The sequence below is a fragment of the Pseudophryne corroboree genome, chromosome 2 (genome assembly GCF_028390025.1).
Source record: "Pseudophryne corroboree isolate aPseCor3 chromosome 2, aPseCor3.hap2, whole genome shotgun sequence".
NCBI lineage: Eukaryota > Metazoa > Chordata > Amphibia > Anura > Myobatrachidae > Pseudophryne > Pseudophryne corroboree.
In genome coordinates this window covers 6,143,294-6,168,491 of record NC_086445.1, presented here as the reverse complement: position 1 = coordinate 6,168,491, position 25,198 = coordinate 6,143,294, and the positions used below count along the sequence as shown (strand labels likewise).

The following is a 25,198-nucleotide window of genomic DNA, read 5'->3' as shown; positions in this document are numbered from 1 at the left end:
ATGAGGGAAAAAGAGAGAGAAGGGTGGGAGACACACACTTACAGCGGGATGTACTAAGGGAAATATGTGGTGAAACCCTTGCATTTTAAAATGTACTAAGACCCGGCCGCCCACATATCGTCGTGGAGGGTATCGCCATCTTTTTATATCAATGCCCTATAGAAGCCTATGGGCTTCTTTCCGCAACCCGTCGCACAGCACCACACCGGCCGCTTACGCCGACCCCCTCTCACCGGCTCCATGATCCCCCACCTCCTGCTCCCTCGCATGACAGCCATGTCTCCTTCCGGCTGCAAGGAGGAGGAGCCCAGGGACTCCCAGCACATGTCTCCTCCCAGGGCTGGGAGGTGACAGACCCCACAGAGATCCCCTGCAAACCTTCTCACAGGTATCGCAGGGGGCCTCTGTCACCGTATTGCGATGTTAATCGCGATGGGCGGCAATGTATTTTAATACATCCTGAGGGAGAAGGTGAGACAGAGAGAGAAAGAAGGGGTGAGACAAAGAGAAAAGGGGGAGACACAGAGAAAGAGAGAGAGAAGGTGTATACAGAGAGAGAGAGAGAGAAAGAGAGAGGGGGAGACAGAGAAATAAAGGATTAAAATAGGCATCCCCTAACCCCCCCTACAGGCAGTACTGTATAACCCCCCCCTTCCCCCCCACACACACCCCATACAGGCAGCACTGTGTAACCCCCCCTTCCCCCCCACACACACCTCATACAGGCAGCACTGTGTAACCCCCCTTCCCCCCCCACACCCCATACAGGCAGCACTGTGTAACCCCCCCTTCCCCCCCCACACCCCATACAGGCAGCACTGTGTAACCCCCCCTTCCCCCCCACACACACCTCATACAGGCAGCACTGTGTAACCCCCCCTTCCCCCCCCACACCCCATACAGGCAGCACTGTGTAACCCCCCCTTCCCCCCCACACACACCTCATACAGGCAGCACTGTGTAAACCCCCCCCAACCACACACACACACACACACACACACACACACACACACACACACACACACACTCGCCTCATACAGGCAGCATTGAGTACCATTCCCCCCCCCCCCCCCCCCATCCCATACAGGCAGCACTGTGTAGCAACCCCCCCTTCCTTGTACCTTTGACTGTAGCATCCGTTATTAGCCCCCCGGCGGCAGTGCGGCGGGTCCCCGGCATTAGCGCTGGCAGGTTTTAGCGCTATTGAGGCTGAGCCCCGGCAACAACAAGCAGCGCACGAGGGAAGAAGGTGAGAGGAGGGGGAGGAACCAAGAGTGGAAAGGCTGGACTGCCTCGGCCAGCCTCTTCGGCCTGTATACAGCTCCGATGGTGTTTACGACGGTGATGGCGGAAATTATGTTTCAGCTCAGGGTCCAGGGGGTCAATGTGATTCCATACCTGGACGTTCTCCTGATAAAAGCGAGCTCCAGGGAGCTTCTATTGCTCCATATAGATCGCACTATCCAACTTCTGTCTCACCACGGATGGATCCTCAATCTACAGAAGTCCCACCTGGATCCGTCTCAGCGGCTCCTGTTTCTGGGCACGCTACTGGATACTGTAGCGCAGAAAGTGTTCCTCCCAGAGAACAAAGCGAGAACACTCCAGGAAATGGTGCGCATGGTACTCAGACCTGCTCGAGTCTCCATCCATCTTTGCATAAAATTATTGGGAAAGATGGTGGCCTCCTACGAGGCGATACAATACGGGAGGTTCCACGCCAGACCCTTCCAATTGGACATCCTGAACAAATGGTCCGGTTCCCATCTTCAGATGCACCAGATGATTCAGCTGTCACCCCGGGCCAGGATTTCACTACTGTGGTGGCTACAGTCTTCCAACCTCATGGAAGGCTGAAACTTCGGGATTCAGGATTGGATCCTCCTCACGACATGCAAGTCTCGAGAATGGGGAGCTGTCACCCAAGGGGCGCAGTTCCAGGGCAGATGGTCTGCCCAGGAGGCCCTTCTTCCAATCAACATTCTGGAACTTCGGGCTATCCACAACGCTCTGCTTCAGGCGTCTCCTACTACTAAGGGATCGGGTGATCCAGGTGCAGTCGGACAACGTCACGGCAGTGGCATACATCAATCGACAAGGAGGAACAAAAAGCAGAGCCTGCATGCGAGAAGTGTCAAGAATACTCCTCTGAGCAGAAAAACATGCAAGAGCGCTGTCCGCAATCTTCATTCCGGGAGTGGACAACTGGGAGGCGGACTTCCTAAGTTGCCACGACCTCCACCTGGGGGAGTGGGGACTACACCCTCAGGTGTTCCAACTGATCATCAACAGGTGGGGTTGCCCACAGATCGACCTGATGGCCTCTCGTCTCAACATGTCACTTCACTGCTGCTGCTCACGAACCAGGGATCCTCCAGCAAGCGCAGTGGATGTGCTGACTTTGCCATGGCCTTACCAGCTGGTCTACCTGTTTCCTCCGATTCCTCTGATCCCAAGGGTTCTCCAGCGGATCAGACATCTAAGAGTGGAAGCAATCTTGATTGCCCCGGAAAGGCCCCGAAGAGTGTGGTATGCAGCTCTTCTGGACATGTCCGTACAGGACCCTTGGCCCCTGCCACTAAGAACGGATCTTCTTCAACAAGGACCGTTCATCTACCCGGACTTACGGCAGCTTCATTTGATGGCATGGAAGTTGAGCGGAACATCCTAGCTCACAAAGGTCATTGACACTATGGTACAAGCCAGAAAACCTGTGACGTCAAAACACTGCCATCATATCTGGCGGAGATATGTCTCTTGGTGCGAAGAATGCACATATCCCTCTGCGGAATTCAACTTGGGAAGGTTCCTGCGTTTCCTGCAGGCTGGAGTGGATAAGGCCTTACGTCTGGGATCCATTAAGGTCCAGATTTCAGCTCTTTCCTTCTTCTTCCAGAAGAAGTTGGCTCTCTTGTAGGAAGTTCAGAACTTCTTGCAAGGGGTGCTTCATATTCAACCTCCTTTTGTGCCACCTATGGCACCTTGGGATCTGGATGTTATGTTACGCTTTCTACAGTCCTCCTGGTTAGAACCTCTGATGATAGTAGAGGATAAATACCTCACCTGGAAAATGGTGATGTTACGGACCTTGGCTTCTGCTAGGCGTGTCTCAGAATTGGGGGCCTTTCATGCAAAAGTCCGTACTTGGTCTTTTACGGGAACAGAGCGGAGCACAGGACTAGACAGCAGTTCCTGTCAAAGGTGGTCTCCGCGTTTCACTTGAATCAACCTCTGGTGATTCCGTCCAGTTCTAACACTGCTGCTCTTCCTGAGGCATTGGATGCTGTACGAGCCTTGAAAATCTACGTCAAGAGGTCCGGAAGACGGATTCCTTGTTCATGCTGTATGATGCACGGAAAAAGGGTTGCCTTGCTCAAAGCAGTCTATTGCTCGTTGGATTCGGCTTACTATCCAACAGGCCTATGCGTCGGCAGCCTTACCAGTTCCACAGTCTCTGAAGGCCCACTCTACTAGATCGGTGGGTTCTTCCTGGGCGGCTGCCTGTGGAGTCTTGACCCTACAACTTGCCGAGCTGCTACCTGGTCAGGGAAGAACACCTTTGTGAAGTTCTACAAATTTTAACCCTGACCAAAGAGGATACCCAGTTTGGGCAGGCGGTGCTGCAGTTGTCTCTGCACGTTCTCACCCATTCTGAAAGCTTTGGGACGTCCCCATCGTACTAATCTGTCCCCAATATCCCTTATGCATGCTAGAGAAAATAGGATTTTAAATACCTACCGGTAAATCCTTTTGTCGTAGTCCATAAGGGATATTGGGCGCCCGTCTCTGTGCAGTGACTTCTGCAGGTTCTCTGTTATGTGTTACCTGTTCAGCGGTTGCTGTTTGTGTTGCCAGCCGTTGCTGGTCCGGTTATGTTTTGGTGTGCTGAAGTGTTAATCTCACCACACCTGTTGTTGTTATGTTCCTTCTCTCAAGTATGTAATTCTCCTTCGGGCACTGTTTTACCTATAACTGACCTGTAGGAGGAGGCATAGAGGGGAGGAGCCAGCACACCCAGTGAAGAATTTTAAAGTGCACTTGCTCCTTTGGACCTGTCTATACCCCATCGTACTAATTCTGTCCCCAATATCCATTATGGACTATGAGAAAAGGATTTACCGGTAGGTATATTCAAATCCTATTTTTCTCTTCTCTTTCTTCTTACAGCGTACTTCCACCCCACTGTGTGCTGTTCCTGTAATGTGTACCCCCACTGTGTGCTGTTCCTGTAATGTGTACCCGCACTGTGTGCTGTTCCTGTAATGTGTACCCCCACTGTGGGCTATTCCTGTAATGTGTACCTCCATTGGTTGCACACCCTGCCAGCAGTACCCTACGCAGTGCGCCCCACATGGCTGCCTCGGATGGTTCCTCCATGGGCAGGGTGTGCTTCATTTGGATCTTTCCATGCAGGATATAGCGTTCTCCTACACACGTGTCAGTTTTCCCATACATGCATTTGGCCCTTGTATGGCTCATCTCCCACTGTGTAACCTTCGTAGTGCGCCCAACATGGCTGCCTTATCTGGTGCGCTTGTGGATGGGATGAAAAAATACATGGACCTCATGATTTTATTGGAACCCCACTCTGAACTTAAGGACTCTGCAATCTCCCCATTTTGTGTTCTCTTCTAGGGGTGGACTATTCCACCCTGGGTAATCCTACGCTGTGCGCCTAAGATGGCTGCCACACCTGGTACCTTGTGAGGGTGGAATACTCAGCCCCTGGAGGTTATTACCCAAAATGCCTACAATAATCCTGCATTATTCTGTGTGCTCAAGGTTTTTTTTTATTGTCTGTGTGGTTTATCTTTTGATGTAATACTTAAATCTTCTGTATTATGTGCACTGTTTGAGTTCTAGTTGGCGCTGCGGATTGCTGCCTCGGTGCTGCTCTCCCAAGCAGCCTTCGTTTTTAGTCCTACATGTATAATATATCTAATATGTCGAGTCTATTGTACAGTTGCAATGTGCAGTATCAACTCATACGTGTAATGTATGCTACGTTTTTCACCCTTCTTATGCTTTGTATTCCCCCTTCATGTTGCTGCTTGGCAATGCATTGTACCACAAAGAATTCCTAGTGTACGTGAGTACACCTGGCCAATAAAGTTGATTCTGATTCAGTGATAGAGATATCAGGTTGGGAATGACTATTGGCCGGTGGAAATATAAGTATCTTTGTTTTGGAAATATTAAGTTTGAGGTGGCGAGATGTCATCCAAGATGAAATGGCAGAGAGGCATTCAGTGACACGGCCCAATACAGATGGTGACAAATCAGGGGAGGATAGGTAGATGTGAGTATTATCCGCATATAGATGGTACTGAAATCCGAAAGAGCTGATTAGTTTCCCAAGAGATGAGGTATAGATAGAGAAAAGCAGAGGACCTAGGACTGAGCCTTGTGGTACTCCAACTGATAGAGGTAGAGAAGAAGAGGTGGAATCAGAGAAATGAACACTGAGGGAGCAATTAGATAGGTAGGATGAGAACCAAGAGAGAGCCGTGTCCTGAAGACCTAGGGATTGTAGTGTTTGTATGAGAAGAGAGTGGTCACAGTGTCACATGCAGCAGAGAGATCTAGAAGAATAAGAAGTGAGTAATGGCCTTTATATCTAGCAGTGACCAAATCATTCACTACCTTAGTCAGTGCTGTCTCTGTGGAGTGCTGGGAACGGAATCCTGACTGAAGTGGGTCCAGTAAGCTGTGTGAGGTAAGAAAGTGTGTGAGGCGAGTGTAGGCAAGTCTCTCAAGTAGCTTGGAGGGACATGGGAGCTGAGAGATGGGACGGTAGTTAGAGAGAGAGTTAGGATCAGAATTTAGTTTTTCAGAATGGGAGTAATCACTGCATGCTTGTACAGAGAAGGAAAGATACCAGTAGAGAGAGAGAGATTACAGATGTTAGTTAGGATTGGAATGAGTACATGAGACAGAGCTTTACTTATTTGTGAGGGTATAGGATCAAGAGGAGAGGTAGTAGAGTAGGAGAATGAGAAGAGTGATGATACTTCATCTTTATGAGGACTTTAGTGTTGTCTTTCCCCGCTGCATAAACAAAGCTCAGGCTCAGCACCAGACAGATCCCGCAATGTGTAAGCCTTTGCCCTTTTCTAGACTAGCAGTAGATGCGCCACTCTCTACAGAACGTCAGCCACTCCGCCACCATTTTCTCACACAGATGGATGTAGTCTGCAGAGACCCTTCTGACACTGTGTATATTGTGTAGAACGAACCAGTAACGAGCAGACGCCGGAGCTGCTGCAAACACGTCTTTACTCTCAGACTCCATTACTCTCAGACACATAGCCACTGGGGGGGCTTCCAAGGCACAGGCAAAATAACATGAGGCCACGTCCAGGAACACTACATGTAATTACATCACTTAGACTATGGGTTATACTACAACGAACTGTGGCTTCAGTTCCACTATCAGCAGCGACCATTCTAGGTGAGGAGAAAACATGGCTGTAATGTCACTACGTCTGGAAGACTGACCTGTAGGTGAGGAGACCACTGTAGATGAGCGGAAACAGAAACATGCACAGCAAGACCTGCAAAACGCTGTTATCAGCCGACAGCCGCCCCCACCAGACATTCGTGAGGGATAACTGTGGAGACAAACAACACATATATAGTATATATACAATACATACAGTATACCTGGAACACCTTTAGAGACAGACACCACATATATAGTATATATACAATGTATACAGTATATGAGGAACACCTGTAGAGACAGACACCACATATACAGTATATATACAATACATACAGTATACAGTGTATGAGGAACACCTGTAGAGACAGACACCACATATAGTATATACACAATACATAGAGTATACAGTATATGAGGAAAACCTGTAGAGACAGACAACACATATATAGTATATATACAATACATACAGTATACAGTGTATGAGGAACACCTGTAGAGACAGATACCACATACAGTATACAGTATATATACAATACATACAGTATACAGTGTATGAGGAACACCTGTAGAGACAGACAACACATATACAGTATATATACAATACATACAGTATACAGTATATGAGGAACACCTGTAGAGACAGATACCACATACAGTATACAGTATATATACAATACATACAGTATACAGTGTATGAGGAACACCTGTAGAGACAGACAACACATATACAGTATATATACAAAACATACAGTATACAGTATATGAGGAACACCTGTAGAGACAGACAACACATACAGTATATATACAATACATACAGTATACAGTATATGAGGAACACCTGTAGAGACAGACAACACATACAGTATATATACAATACATACAGTATACAGTATATGATGAACACCTGTAGAGACAGACACCACATATATAGTATATATACAATACATACAGTATACAGTGTATGAGGAACACCTGTAGAGACAGACAACACATATATAGTATATATACAATACATACAGTATACAGTATATGAGGAACACCTGTAGAGACAGACACCACATATACAGTATATACAATACATACAGTATACAGTATATGAGGAACACCTGTAGAGACAGACAACACATACAGTATATATACAATACATACAGTATACTGTGTATAAGGAACACTTGTAGAGACAGACACCACATATACAGTATATACAATACATACAGTATACAGTATATGAGGAACACCTGTAGAGATAGACACCACATACAGTATATATACAATACATACAGTATACAGTATATGAGGAACACCTGTAGAGACATACAACAAATATACAGTATATAATATACACAATACATACAGTATACAGTATATGAGGAATACCTGTAGAGACAGACACCACATATACAGTATATATACAATACATACAGTATACAGTATATGAGGAACACCTATAGAGACATACAACAAATATACAGTATATAATATACACAATACATACAGTATACAGTATATGAGGAACACCTGTAGATGCAGACAACACATATATAGTATATATACAATACATACAGTATACAGTATATGAGGAACACCTGTAGAGACATACAACACATATACAGTATATATACACAATACATACAGTATATGAGGAATACCTGTAGAGACAGACACCACATATACAGTATATATACAATACATACAGTATATGAGGAACACCTGTAGAGACAGACAACACATATACAGTATATATAAAATACATACAGTATACAGTATATGAGGAACACATGTAGAGACAGACACCACATACAGTATATATACAATACATACAGTATACAGTATATGAGGAACACCTGTAGATGCAGACAGCACATATATAGTATATATACAATACATACAATATACAGTATATGAGGAATACCTGTAGAGACAGACACCACATACAGTATATATACAATACATACAGTATACAGTATATGAGGAACACCTGTAGAGACAGACTCCACATATAGTATATATACAATACATACAGTATACAGTATATGAGGAACACCTGTAGAGACAGACAACACATATATAGTATATATACAATACATACAGTATACAGTATATGAGGAACACCTGTAGAGACAGACACCACATACAGTATATATACAATACACACAGTATACAGTATACGAGGAACACCTGTAGAGACAGACAACACATATACAGTATACAATACATACAGTATACAGTATATGAGGAACACCTGTAGAGACAGACACCACATAGAGTATATATACAGTATACAGTGTATGAGGAACACCTGTAGAGACCGACAACACATATACAGTATATATACAATACATACAGTATACAGTGTATGAGGAACACCTGTAGAGACAGACACCACATATACAATATATATATACAATACATACAGTATACAGTGTATGAGGAACACCTGTAGATGCAGACAACACATATATAGTATATATACAATACATACAGTATACAGTATATGATAAACACCTGTAGAGACAGACACCACATATATAGTATATATACAATACATACAGTATACAGTGTATGAGGAACACCTGTAGAGACAGACAACACATACAGTATATATACAATACATACAGTATACAGTGTATGAGGAACACCTGTAGAGACAGACAACACATACAGTATATATACAATACATACAGTATACAGTGTATGAGGAACACCTGTAGAGACAGACAACACATACAGTATATATACAATACATACAGTATACAGTATATGAGGAACACCTGTAGAGACAGACAACACATACAGTATATATACAATACATACAGTATACAGTGTATGAGGAACACCTGTAGAGACAGACACCACATATATACTATATATACAATACATACAGTATACAGTGTATGAGGAACACCTGTAGAGACAGACACCACATATACAGTATATACAATACATACAGTATACAGTATATGAGGAACACCTGTAGAGACAGACACCACATACAGTATATATACAATACATACAGTATATGAGGAACACCTGTAGAGACATACAACAAATATACAGTATATAATATACACAATACATACAGTATACAGTATATGAGGAACACCTGTAGATGCAGACAACACATATATAGTATATATACAATACATACAGTATACAGTATATGATAAACACCTGTAGAGACAGACACCACATATATAGTATATATACAATACATACAGTATACAGTGTATGAGGAACACCTGTAGAGACAGACAACACATATACAGTATATATACAATACATACAGTATACAGTATATGAGGAACACCTGTAGAGACAGACAACACATACAGTATATATACAATACATACAGTATACTGTGTATGAGGAACACCTGTAGAGACAGACACCACATATACAGTATATACAATACATACAGTATACAGTATATGAGGAACACCTGTAGAGACAGACACCACATACAGTATATATACAATACATATAGTATACAGTATATGAGGAACACCTGTAGAGACATACAACAAATATACAGTATATAATATACACAATACATACAGTAGACAGTATATGAGGAATACCTGTAGAGACAGACACCACATACAGTATATATACAATACATACAGTATACAGTGTATGAGGAACACCTGTAGAGACCGACAACACATATACAGTATATATACAATACATACAGTATACAGTGTATGAGGAACACCTGTAGAGACAGACACCACATATACAATATATATATACAATACATACAGTATACAGTGTATGAGGAACACCTGTAGATGCAGACAACACATATATAGTATATATATACAATACATACAGTATACAGTATATGAGGAATACCTGTAGAGACAGACACCACATACAGTATATATACAATACATACAGTATACAGTATATGAGGAACACCTGTAGAGACAGACACCACATATATAGTATATATACAATACATACAGTATACAGTGTATGAGGAACACCTGTAGAGACAGACAACACATATACAGTATATATACAATACATACAGTATACAGTATATGAGGAACACCTGTAAAGACAGACACCACATATACAGTATACATACACAATACATACAGTATACAGTATATGAGGAACACCTGTAGAGACAGACAACACATACAGTATATATACAATACATACAGTATACTGTGTATGAGGAACACCTGTAGAGACAGACACCACATATACAGTATATACAATACATACAGTATACAGTATATGAGGAACACCTGTAGAGACAGACAACACATATACAGTATATATACAATACATACAGTATACAGTATATGAGGAACACCTGTAGAGACAGACAACACATATACAGTATATATACAATACATACAGTATACAGTGTATGAGGAACACCTGTAGAGACAGACAACACATATACAGTATATATACAATACATACAGTATACAGTATATGAGGAATACCTGTAGAGACAGACACCACATACAGTATATATACAATACATACAGTATACAGTGTATGAGGAACACCTGTAGAGACAGACACCACATATACAATATATATATACAATACATACAGTATACAGTGTATGAGGAACACCTGTAGATGCAGACAACACATATATAGTATATATATACAATACATACAGTATACAGTATATGAGGAATACCTGTAGAGACAGACACCACATACAGTATATATACAATACATACAGTATACAGTATATGAGGAACACCTGTAGAGACAGACACCACATATATAGTATATATACAATACATACAGTATACAGTGTATGAGGAACACCTGTAGAGACAGACAACACATATACAGTATATATACAATACATACAGTATACAGTATATGAGGAACACCTGTAAAGACAGACACCACATATACAGTATACATACACAATACATACAGTATACAGTATATGAGGAACACCTGTAGAGACAGACAACACATACAGTATATATACAATACATACAGTATACTGTGTATGAGGAACACCTGTAGAGACAGACACCACATATACAGTATATACAATACATACAGTATACAGTATATGAGGAACACCTGTAGAGACAGACAACACATATACAGTATATATACAATACATACAGTATACAGTATATGAGGAACACCTGTAGAGACAGACAACACATACAGTATATATACAATACATACAGTATACTGTGTATGAGGAACACCTGTAGAGACAGACACCACATATACAGTATATACAATACATACAGTATACAGTATATGAGGAACACCTGTAGAGACAGACAACACATATACAGTATAATAAGAATTTACTTACCGATAATTCTATTTCTCGTAGTCCGTAGTGGATGCTGGGGACTCCGTCAGGACCATGGGGATTAGCGGCTCCGCAGGAGACAGGGCACAAAAGTAAAAGCTTTAGGATCAGGTGGTGTGCACTGGCTCCTCCCCCTATGACCCTCCTCCAAGCCTCAGTTAGGATACTGTGCCCGGACGAGCGTACACAATAAGGAAGGATTTTGAATCCCGGGTAAGACTCATACCAGCCACACCAATCACACTGTACAACCTGTGATCTGAACCCAGTTAACAGCATGATAACAGCGGAGCCTCTGAAAAGATGGCTCACAACAATAATAACCCGATTTTTGTAACAATATCTATGTACAAGTATTGCAGACAATCCGCACTTGGGATGGGCGCCCAGCATCCACTACGGACTACGAGAAATAGAATTATCGGTAAGTAAATTCTTATTTTCTCTGACGTCCTAAGTGGATGCTGGGGACTCCGTCAGGACCATGGGGATTATACCAAAGCTCCCAAACGGGCGGGAGAGTGCGGATGACTCTGCAGCACCGAGTGAGAGAACTCCAGGTCCTCCTCAGCCAGGGTGTGCCCCTGACCAAGTAGCAGCTCGGCAAAGTTGTAAAGCCGAGACCCCTCGGGCAGCCGCCCAAGATGAGCCCACCTTCCTTGTGGAATGGGCATTTACATATTTTGGCTGTGGCAGGCCTGCCACAGAATGTGCAAGCTGAATTGTACTACACATCCAACTAGCAATCGTCTGCTTAGAAGCAAGAGCACCCAGTTTGTTGGGTGCATACAGGATAACAGCAAGTCAGTTTTCCTGACTCCAGCCGTCCTGGAAACCTATATTTTCAGGGCCCTGACAACATCTAGCCACTTGGAGTCCTCCAAGTCCCTAGTAGCCGCAGGTACCACAATAAGCTGGTTCAGGTGAAACGCTGACACCACCTTAGGGAGAAACTGGGGACGAGTCCGCAGCTCTGCCCTGTCCGAATGGACAATCAGATATGGGCTTTTGTGAGACAAAGCCGCCAATTCTGACACTCGCCTGGCCGAGGCCAGGGCCAACATCATGGTCACTTTCCATGTGAAATATTTCAAATCCACAGATTTGAGCGGTTTAAACCAATGTGATTTGAGGAATCCCAGAACTACGTTGAGATCCCACAGTGCCACTGGAGGCACAAAAGGGGGTTGTATATGCAGTACTCCCTTGACAAACTTCTGGACTTCAGGAACTGAAGCCAATTCTTTCTGGAAGAAAATCGACAGGGCCGAAATTTGAACCTTAATGGACCCCAATTTGAGGCCCATAGACACTCCTGTTTGCAGGAAATGCAGGAATCGACCGAGTTGAAATTTCTTCGTGGGGCCTTCCTGGCCTCACACCACGCAACATATTTTTGCCACATGTGGTGATAATGTTGTGCGGTCACCTCCTTCCTGGCTTTGACCAGGGTAGGAATGACCTCTTCCGGAATGCCTTTTTCCCTTAGGATCCGGCGTTCAACCGCCATGCCGTCAAACGCAGCCGCGGTAAGTCTTGGAACAGACATGGTACTTGCTGAAGCAAGTCCCTTCTTAGCGGCAGAGGCCATGAGTCCTCTGTGAGCATCTCTTGAAGTTCCGGGTACCAAGTCCTTCTTGGCCAATCCGGAGCCACGAGTATAGTTCTTACTCCTCTACGTCTTATAATTCTCAGTACCTTAGGTATGAGAAGCAGAGGAGGGAACACATACACCGACTGGTACACCCACGGTGTTACCACAACGTCCACAGCTATTGCCTGAGGGTCTCTTGACCTGGCGCAATACCTGTCCAGTTTTTTGTTCAGGCGGGACGCCATCATGTCCACCTTTGGTCTTTCCCAACGGTTCACAATCATGTGGAAGACTTCCCGATGAAGTCCCCACTCTCCCAGGTGGAGGTCGTGCTGAGGAAGTCTGCTTCCCAGTTGTCCACTCCCGGAATGAACACTGCTGACAGTGCTAACACATGATTTTCCGCCCAGCGAAGAATCCTTGCAGTTTCTGCCATTGCCCTCCTGCTTCTTGTGCCGCCCAGTCTGTTTACGTGGGCGACTGCCGTGATGTTGTCCCACTGGATCAATACCGGCTGACCTTGAAGCAGAGGTCTTGCTAAGCTTAGAGCATTGTAAATTGCTCTTAGCTCCAGTATATTTATGTGGAGAGAAGTCTACAGACTTGATCACACTCCCTGGAAATTTTTTCCTTGTGTGACTGCTCCCCAGCCGTTCAGGCTGGCATCCGTGGTCACCAGGACCCAGTCCTGAATGCCGAATCTGTGGCCCTTTAGTAGATGAGCACTCTGCAGCCACCACAGAAGAGACACCCTTGTCCTTGGAGACAGGGTTATCCGCTGATGCATCTGAAGATGCGATCCGGACCATTTTTCCAGCAGATCCCACTGAAAAGTTCTTGCGTGAAATCTGCCGAATGGAATCGCTTCGTAAGAAGCCACCATTTTTCCCAGGACCCTTGTGCAATGATGCACTGACACTTTTCCTGGTTTTAGGAGGTTCCTGACTAGCTCGGATAACTCCCTGGCTTTCTCCTCCGGGAGAAACACCTTTTTCTGGACTGTGTCCAGAATCATCCCTAGGAACAGCAGACGTGTCGTCGGAGACAGCTGCGATTTTGGAATATTTAGAATCCACCCGTGCTGTCGTAGAACTACTTGAGATAGTGCTACTCCGACCTCCAACTGTTCTCTGGACCTTGCCCTTATCAGGAGATCGTCCAAGTAAGGGATAATTAAGACGCCTTTTCTTTGAAGAAGAATCATCATTTCGGCCATTACCTTGGTAAAGACCCGGGGTGCCGTGGACAATCCAAACGGCAGCGTCTGAAACTGATAGTGACAGTTTTGTACCACGAACCTGAGGTACCCTTGGTGAGAAGGGCAAATTGGGACATGGAGGTAAGCATCCTTGATGTCCAGGGACACCATATAGTCCCCTTCTTCCTGGTTCGCTATCACTGCTCTGAGTGACTCCATCTTGATTTGAACCTTTGTATGTAAGTGTTCAAATATTTCAGATTTAGAATAGGTCTCACCGAGCCGTCTGGCTTCAGTACCACAATATAGTGTGGAATAATACCCCTTTCCTTGTTGTAGGAGGGGTACTTTGATTATCACCTGCTGGGAATACAGCTTGTGAATTGTTTCCAATACTGCCTCCCTGTCGGAGGGAGACGTTGGTAAAGCAGACTTCAGGAACCTGCGAGGGGGAGACGTCTCGAACTTCCAATCTGTACCCCTGGGATACTACTTGTAGGATCCAGGGGTCCACTTGCGAGTGAGCCCACTGCGCGCTGAAACTCTTGAGACGACCCCCCACCGCAGCTGAGTCCGCTTGTACGGCCCCAGCATCATGCTGAGGACTTGGCAAAAGCGGTGGAGGGCTTCTGTTCCTGGGAATGGGCTGCCTGCTGCAGTCTTCTTCCCTTTCCTCTATCCCTGGGCAGATATGACTGGCCTTTTGCCTGCTTGCCCTTATGGGGACGAAAGGACTGAGGCTGAAAAGACGGTGTCTTTTTCTGCTGAGATGTGACTTGGGGTAAAAAAGGTGGATTTTCCAGCTGTTGCCGTGGCCACCAGGTCCGATGGACCGACCCCAAATAACTCCTCCCCTTTATACGGCAATACTTCCATGTGCCGTTTGGAATCTGCATCACCTGACCACTGTCGTGTCCATAAACATCTTCTGGCAGATATGGACATCGCACTTACTCTTGATGCCAGAGTGCAAATATCCCTCTGTGCATCTCGCATATATAGAAATGCATCCTTTAAATGCTCTATAGTCAATAAAATACTGTCCCTGTCAAGGGTATCAATATTTTCAGTCAGGGAATCCGACCAAGCCACCCCAGCGCTGCACATCCAGGCTGAGGCGATCGCTGGTCGCAGTATAACTCCAGTATGTGTGTATATACTTTTTAGGATATTTTCCAGCCTCCTATCAGCTGGCTCCTTGAGGGCGGCCGTATCTGGAGACGGTAACGCCACTTGTTTTGATAAGCGTGTGAGCGCCTTATCCACCCTAAGGGGTGTTTCCCAACGCGCCCTAACTTCTGGCGGGAAAGGGTATAACGCCAATAATTTTCTATCGGGGAAAACCCACGCATCATCACACACTTCATTTAATTTATCTGATTCAGGAAAAACTACAGGTAGTTTTTTCACACCCCACATAATACCCTCTTTTGTGGTACTTGTAGTATCAGAAATATGTAACACCTCCTTCATTGCCCTTAACATGTAACGTGTGGCCCAAATGGAAAATACGTTTGTTTCTTCACCGTCGACACTGGAGTCAGTGTCCGTGTCTGTGTCTGTGTCGACCGACTGAGGTAAATGGGCGTTTTAAAGCCCCTGACGGTGTTTGAGACGCCTGGACAGGTACTAATTGGTTTGCCGGCCGTCTCATGTCGTCAACCGACCTTGCAGCGTGTTGACATTATCATGTAATTCCCTAAATAAGCCATCCATTCCGGTGTCGACTCCCTAGAGAGTGACATCACCATTTCAGGCAATTGCTCCGCCTCCTCACCAACATCGTCCTCATACATGTCGACACACACGTACCGACACACAGCACACACACAGGGAATGCTCTGATAGAGGACAGGACCCCACTAGCCCTTTGGGGAGACAGAGGGAGAGTTTGCCAGCACACACCAAAACGCTATAATTATACAGGGACAACCTTTATATAAGTGTTTTTCCCTTATAGCATCTTAATATATATAATCATATCGCCAAATAAGTGCCCCCCCTCTCTGTTTTAACCCTGTTTCTGTAGTGCAGTGCAGGGGAGAGCCTGGGAGCCTTCCCACCAGCATTTCTGTGAGGGAAAATGGCGCTGTGTGCTGAGGAGAATAGGCTCCGCCCCCTTTTCGGCGGGCTTCTTCTCCCGTTTTTTTGAGACCTGGCAGGGGTTAAATACATCCATATAGCCCCAGGGGCTATATGTGATGTATCTTTTAGCCAGTATAGGTATTTCATTGCTGCCCAGGGCGCCCCCCCCAGCGCCCTGCACCCTCAGTGACCGCTGGTGTGAAGTGTGCTGACAACAATGGCGCACAGCTGCAGTGCTGTGCGCTACCTCATGAAGACTGAAAAGTCTTCTGCCGCCGGTTTCTGGACCTCTTCACTCTTCGGCATCTGCAAGGGGGTCGGCGGCGCGGCTCTGGGACCGGACTCCATGGCTGGGCCTGTGTTCGATCCCTCTGGAGCTAATGGTGTCCAGTAGCCTAAGAAGCCAATCCATCCTGCACGCAGGTGAGTTCACTTCTTCTCCCCTAAGTCCCTCGTAGCAGTGAGCCTGTTGCCAGCAGGACTCACTGAAAATAAAAAACCTAACAAAACTTTTACTCTAAGCAGCTCTTTAGGAGAGCCACCTAGATTGCACCCTTCTCGGCCGGGCACAAAAATCTAACTGAGGCTTGGAGGAGGGTCATAGGGGGAGGAGCCAGTGCACACCACCTGATCCTAAAGCTTTTACTTTTGTGCCCTGTCTCCTGCGGAGCCGCTAATCCCCATGGTCCTGACGGAGTCCCCAGCATCCACTTAGGACGTCAGAGAAATATACAATACATACAGTATACAGTATATGAGGAACACCTGTAGAGACCGACAACACATATACAGTATATATACAATACATACAGTATACAGTGTATGAGGAACACCTGTAGAGACAGACACCACATATACAATATATATATACAATACATACAGTATACAGTGTATGAGGAACACCTGTAGATGCAGACAACACATATATAGTATATATATACAATACATACAGTATACAGTATATGAGGAATACCTGTAGAGACAGACACCACATACAGTATATATACAATACATACAGTATACAGTATATGAGGAACACCTGTAGAGACAGACACCACATATATAGTATATATACAATACATACAGTATACAGTGTATGAGGAACACCTGTAGAGACAGACAACACATATACAGTATATATACAATACATACAGTATACAGTATATGAGGAACACCTGTAAAGACAGACACCACATATACAGTATACATACACAATACATACAGTATACAGTATATGAGGAACACCTGTAGAGACAGACAACACATACAGTATATATACAATACATACAGTATACTGTGTATGAGGAACACCTGTAGAGACAGACACCACATATACAGTATATACAATACATACAGTATACAGTATATGAGGAACACCTGTAGAGACAGACAACACATATACAGTATATATACAATACATACAGTATACAGTATATGAGGAACACCTGTAGAGACCGACAACACATATACAGTATATATACAATACATACAGTATACAGTGTATGAGGAACACCTGTAGAGACAGACACCACATATACAATATATATATATATATATATATACAATACATACAGTATACAGTGTATGAGGAACACCTGTAGATGCAGACAACACATATATAGTATATATACAATACATACAGTATACAGTATATGAGGAATACCTGTAGAGACAGACACCACATACAGTATATATACAATACATACAGTGTATGAGGAACACCTGTAGAGACAGACACCACATATACAGTATATATACAATATATACAGTGTATGAGGAACACCTGTAGAGACAGAGACCACATATACAGTATATATACAATACATACAGTATACAGTGTATGAGGAACACCTGCAGAGACAGACACCACATATACAGTATATATATATATATATATATATATATATATAAAAACATACAGTATACAGTGTATGAGGAACACCTGTAGAGACAGACACCACATATACAGTATATATACAATACATACAGTATACAGTGTATGAGGAACACCTGTAGAGACAGACACCACATATACAGTATATATACAATACATACAGTATACAGTGTATGAGGAACACCTGCAGAGACAGACACCACATATACAGTATATATATATATATATATATATATATATATATATATATATATATATATAAAAACATACAGTATACAGTGTATGAGGAACACCTGTAGAGACAGACACCACATATACAGTATATATACAATACATACAGTATACAGTGTATGAGGAACACCTGTAGATACAGACACCACATATACAGTATATATACAATACATACAGTATACAGTGTATGAGGAACACCTGTAGAGACAGACACCACATATACAGTATATATACAATACATACAGTATACAGGAACATCTGTAGAGACTTAGACCACATATACAGTATATATATACAATACATATGGGGGTATATTTACTAAAATTCGTATTTTTCCAAATGAGGTTAAAGTTCAAACACGAATGACATCGAGCGTGTAATTTAGCAACTTTTTGAATTTATTACGACTAATTTACTAAGCTGTCGTATTCTGCATTTTCGTATTTTCCGATGTCGATGTCATTCGTATTTTTTGGCAGTGTTTTACGGGAGTGAATAGTAAAACACTGCCGACATTAACACAATGAATCTCGGCCGGATCTGTGAGATCCGTGCTGGGCTTCATTGTGCACCTTTCGTAAAAAAAATAACTGTTAAAAAAAAAATGCGTGGGGTCCCCCCTCCTAAGCAAAACCAGCCTCAGGCTCTTTGAGCTGGTCCTGGTTCACAAAATATGGGAAAAAAAGTGACATGGGTTCCCCCATATTTCAAAAACCAGCACCGGGCTCTGCGCCTGGTCCTGGTTCCAGAAATACGGGGGACACAAAGCGTAGGGGTCCCCCGTATTTTTGAAACCAGCACCGGGCTCCACTAGCCAGATACATAATGCCACAGCTGGGGGTCACTTTTATAGTGGTCCCTGCGGCCCTGGCATTACATACCCAACTAGTCACCCCTGGCCGGGGTACCCTGGAGGAGTGGGAACCCCTTAAATCAAGGGGTCCCCCCCTCCAGCCACCCAAGGGCCCCGGCTGTGGCATTATGAAATATGGGGGAACCCATGTCATTCCCCCCCCCCCCCATATTTTGTGAACCAGGACCGGCTCAAAGAGCCCGAGGCTGGTTTTGCTTAGGAGGGGGACCCCACACATTTTTTTTTTTTTTAAATTAACACTTTCCCACCCCTTCCCACTGATATACATGCACGGATCTCACGGATCCGTGCATGCCTATCAGAACACGGTAAAAAAAAGCAGGTCTATTTTAAAACTGCTTTTTTTTACGATTTGTATTTATTCACGGCAGTGTTTGGCTATTGCCGGCAGTGTTTGTGAAATTCAAATTTTAGTAAATGACCGAGTTCTATCAAATAACAGGCATATTTGACCGATGGTGTATTCATTCGTATTTTTTTTCTTGGACTTCAAAAAAAATACGAATGCCCTCATCACTGCCGAGATTTGTGCTTCATAAATTCCCGAGATGACACTTTGAAGAAAAAACGCAAAATCGGTCAAAATCGGGAGCTTAGTAAATATACCCCATGGTATGTAGTATTATTATTATTATTATTATTATTATTACATTTTATTTATAAGGCGCCACAAGTGTTTCGCAGCGCTGTGCAAAGGACAGTACAGTGAGACAGAACTTACATTACAGTAAATAAATAACAGAAATAGAGTACAGGTAACAGAGCACCACAAATCTCATACACAATACAGCTACGATGTAAGTAGTGAGGGAGTGATCAGTGTACTACTAGGGGCTGGCGGCCATAGATAGAGATGAGCCTTTACCAGCAGGAGAGAAAGCGGTAAAGATGGTCGCTGAGTAGGAGAGAGCTGCGAGTGAAATGTGAGGAGAAGAGGACTTAGACAACAAGAGGACAACAAGGCCCTACCTCGTAAAAGGGAGAAGACTGGAAAAGCACAGCCAGTCTCTTGGGAGAGGAAACCTCTGTGCAATTAATATCAGAGAAAAGGAACTCACAACATTTTGCCCGGCTGCGGTCAGCCAAAAATGTGTACAGATATGGTATATACCCAATAGAGATGTTACCATTGATATGCTGGAACCCGCCTCCACCTCGGTTCCTGGGGCCCGCTCTTCTGGCCCTACAGAAGTTATGCTGGCAGACCCCTTGTCAGTGGAACAGTGACAAGAAGCGGAAGCCTTAGTACGCAATAATCAGGATGTGTTTTCCTACCTGCCTGGAGAAGAAAAGCTGATCCTCTACTTAAGTAGAAAATTTTTGCCATGGGAAACAAAGCATGCTATAGTCAAGCTAGAGTGCTTGGCGATCAAGTGGGTGGTCAAAACCCTGAAGTATTATCTTCTGGGAAGGGAGTTTATCCCAGTCACAGATCACGCGCCCTTGAGGTGGATGACCTTAACATAGAGGTCCATTCCAGGGTTACACGTTGGTTCTTGACCCTCCAAATATACAAGTTTGATGTACAGTATCAGCCTGGGGCTCAGCATGAAAATGCGGACACACTGTCCCAAAAATGTTAAAAGAAAGGCTGAATGGTCTCAGCTGTTGCAAAGGGAAAAGTGTGCTTCCCCAAATTTGGAATTACAAAATGGGGGGGGGGGGGGGGTATGTGTATGTGTGAGACGGGTGGTCTTTCATCTGAATTGTCCCAGTGCTGCTGGGATCAGCTACCTCTAAGGGAGAGGAAAACAAGACCGGCACACTCTGTAGAGTGGAGATTTGGAATTTGAGGTTTTCTAGCTTACCTAGAGCAAGCAGGAAGTCATAAGCAGGATAAGGGTCTAAAACTCCCATGCACCCAGAGTTCTGGGCACTGATGCCTGGTAGAAGCCAGTAAGTAGGCCAGAGTCTCTGTAGTGCCAGGCACTGATGACATTGGCTGAGAGCTTGGAAAATGCGGCTACAAACCATTGCAGTGGACTGACTGCTGAGCACAAGGAGTGCTAGGACTTATTATGTTTGTGTGCTTATTTCCTGATATATCTATATATATATATATATATATATATATATATATATATATATATATACACATATACAGGTTGAGTATCCCATATCCAAATATTCCGAAATACGGAATATTCCGAAATACTGACTTTTTTTAAATGAGACTGAGATTGTGAAACCTTTGTTTTTTGATGACTCAATGTACACAAACTTTGTTTAATACTCAAAGTTATTAAAAATATTGTATTAAATGACCTTCAGGCTGTGTGCATAAGGTGTATATGAAACATAAATGAATTGTGTGAATGTACACACACTTTGTTTAATGCGCAAAGTTATAAAAAATATTGGCTAAAATTACATTCAGGCTGTGTGTATAAGGTGTATATGTGACATAAATGCATTATGTGCTTAGATTTAGGTCCCATCATCATAATATCTCATTATGGTATGCAATTATTCCAAAATACGGAAAAATCCGATATCCAAAATTCCTCTGGTCCCGAGCATTTTGGATAAGGGATACTCAACCTGTATCTGAAAGCAAAGGAAGAAACGAGAGAGCGCCTATGGTGTAGTATTCATCAATAAGTTCTGTCACACGCAAGAATAATACTGCGTACCGGATTACGGCTTGACGTACTGAGCCCAGGAGGAAGAGGAAGAGACTCCCATCATCATACTGACAGAGCTAGGCGGAGGGGGAGGATACAGGGTTGTCCAGTCACCAGTTCCACGACGAATACCTGGACACAATACCTGTATTGGATACGCATGAATTATTCATTCATCCGATCCCAGTAAAGACCTGGACTAAAGAATGGGGGACTGATGAGCCTTATGTCAAGCCGTAATCCGGTACGCAGTATTATTCTTGCGTGTGACAGAACTTATTGATGAATACTACACCATAGGCGCTCTCTCGTTTCTTCCTTTGCTTTCAGATTTCCTTTTGGGGCTACGTATACCTAGTGGCACTTTTTGAAGAACTGAGCAGCCACCCGACAAAGCGGGGAAAGTGTGGTGTACTGACTATTTGACTAAATATCAGATTGGAAGAATCCAATATATCTTGAACTAATTATTCTGACATATCCAATTGTGGTTGTAAGACCATAGTAAATCAGTAAGGTACTCTCTTGAACTGGACAAGCGCACTGATCCATTCTTCTACAATAAATATATATATATATATATATATATATATATATATATATATATATATATACAGTGGGGATTGAAAGTTTGGGCACCCCAGGCAAAAATTCATTTTAATGTGCAAAAAGAAGCCAAGGAAAGAGGGAAAAATCTCCAAAAGGCATCAAATTACAGATTAGACATTCTTATAACATGTCAAAAAACTTTGATTTTATTTCCATCATTTACACTTTCAAAAGAGAGGAAAACAAAAAATGGAGTCTGCAAATGTTTGGGCACCCTGCAGAGTTAATACCTTGTACTGCCCCCTTTGGACAGCTGAGACCTGGCAGTGTCATGGATTGTTCTCAATCATCGTCTGGAAAGACCAGGTGATGTCAATCTCAAAGGTTTTAAAAGCCCAGACTCATCTGACCTTGCTCCAACAATCAGCACCATGGGTTCCTCTAAGCAGTTGTGTAGAACACTGAAACTGAGAATAGTTGACACTCACAAAGCAGGAGAAGGCTATAAGAAAATAGCAAAGCGTTATCAGATGCCCATATCCTCTGTTCGGAATGTAATTAAGAAATGGCAGTCATCAGGAACAGTGGAAGTTAAAGCAAATCTGGAAGACCAAGAAAAATATCAGACAGAACAGCTCGCAGGATTGTGAGAAAAGCAAGTCAAAATCCACGTTTGACTGCACGATCCCTCCAGGAAGATCTGGCAGACACTGGAGTTGTGGTACACTATTCCACTATAAAGAGATACTTGTACAAATATGGTCTTCATGGAAGAGTCATCAGAAGAAAACCTCTTCTACGTCCTCACCACAAAAATCAGCGTTTGAAGTTTACAAATGAACATATTGACAAGCCTGATGCATCTTGGAATAAAGTTATGTGGACCGATGAGGTTAAAATCGAACTTTTTGGCTGGAATGAGCAAAGGTACGTTTGGAGAAGGAAGGGCACAGAATTTAATGAAAAGAACCTCTGTCCAACTGTTAAGCATGGGTGTGGATCAATCATGCTTTGGGGTTGTACTGCAGCCAGTGGCACAGGGAACATTTCACGTGTAGAAGGAAAAATGTATTCAATAAGATTCCAGCAAATTTTGGTCGCTAACTTGATGCCATCTGTGAAAAAGCTGAAGTTAAAGAGAGGCTGGCTTCTACAAATGGATAATGATCCTAAACACACCTCAAAATCCACAGTGGATTACATCAAGAGGCATAAACTGAAGGTTTTGCCATGGCCTTTACAATCTCCTGGCCTCAACATAATTGAAAATCTATGGATAGACCTTAAAAGAGCAGTGCGTCACAGACAGCCCAGGAATCTCAAAGAACTGGAAGACTTTTGTAAGGAAGAATGGGCGAAGATACCTCAAACAAGAATTGAAAGACTCTTGGCTGGCTACAAAAAGCGTTTACAAGCTGTGATACTTGCCAAAGGGGGCAGTACAAGGTATTAACTCTGCAGGGTGCCCAAACTTTTGCAGACGCCATTTTTTGTTTTCTGTTCTTTTGAAAGTGTAAATGATGGAAATAAAATCTAACTTTTTTTGACATGTTATAAGAATGTCTAATCTGTAATTTGATGCCTTTTGGAGATTTTTCCATCTTTCCTTGGCTTCTTTTTGCACATTAAAATGAAGTTTTGCCTGGGGTGCCCAAACTTTCAATCCCCACTGTGTATATATATATATATATATATATATATATATATATATATCAAGAAAGTGAAGAAAATGAAGTGCCTAAAAGTGTGTATTAGAAAACAGCCAGTGTAAAGTGAAGCATAACAATGATTAGAGCCACAGCTTATTTGGTACTGATGGCTTCGGTCATATAATCACCAATAAAATCAGGGTATACTGTAAGTAATAAAGAAGAAATGTAACATGGTGTTTACCACTTTAACGCTGCAGACTTATTGTAGAGTAACACTGTACATCAGCTCATGTAGGGACGTGCTTGTCCCACAATGACAATCTTAGCATGTGTTGATGGGGTTCTGGCTCTAATCATCATTTTGTCAACATGGTTCTTTAATTTATGAAGCTAAACTTCAGAATTGTCAGATTGTAATTGTGATAATGAAGATGTGCAGAAATTAGCAATCTCACTTTTTTTAGGTCAACACCTCCCCCCTGATTGTCACTGCACAGTGCTAAGGAGTCTGATTATCACTGCACAGTGCTGAGGATTCTGGCTGTCACTGCACAGTGCTGAGGAGCCTGACTGTTACTGCACACTGCTGAGGAGCCTGACTGTTACTGCACATGGCTGAGGAGTCTGATTATCTCTGCACAGTGCTGAGGAGTCTGACTGTTACTGCACAGTGCTGAGGAGTCTGATTATCTCTGCACAGTGCTGAGGAGTTGACTGTTACTGCACAGTGCTGAG

General features: G+C 43.4%; 1 protein-coding gene across 1 annotated transcript in view; it reads right to left on the bottom strand.

The window, feature by feature from the left end:
- LOC134988777 (transient receptor potential cation channel subfamily M member 2-like) overlaps positions 1-25,198 on the bottom strand; it is a 448,705-nt gene that overhangs the window by 242,329 nt on the left and 181,178 nt on the right. The window contains exon 10 of the mRNA XM_063950574.1: positions 6,499-6,611. Coding sequence (XP_063806644.1) covers positions 6,499-6,611 — 113 coding nt within the window. The remainder of the gene's footprint in view (positions 1-6,498; positions 6,612-25,198) is intronic.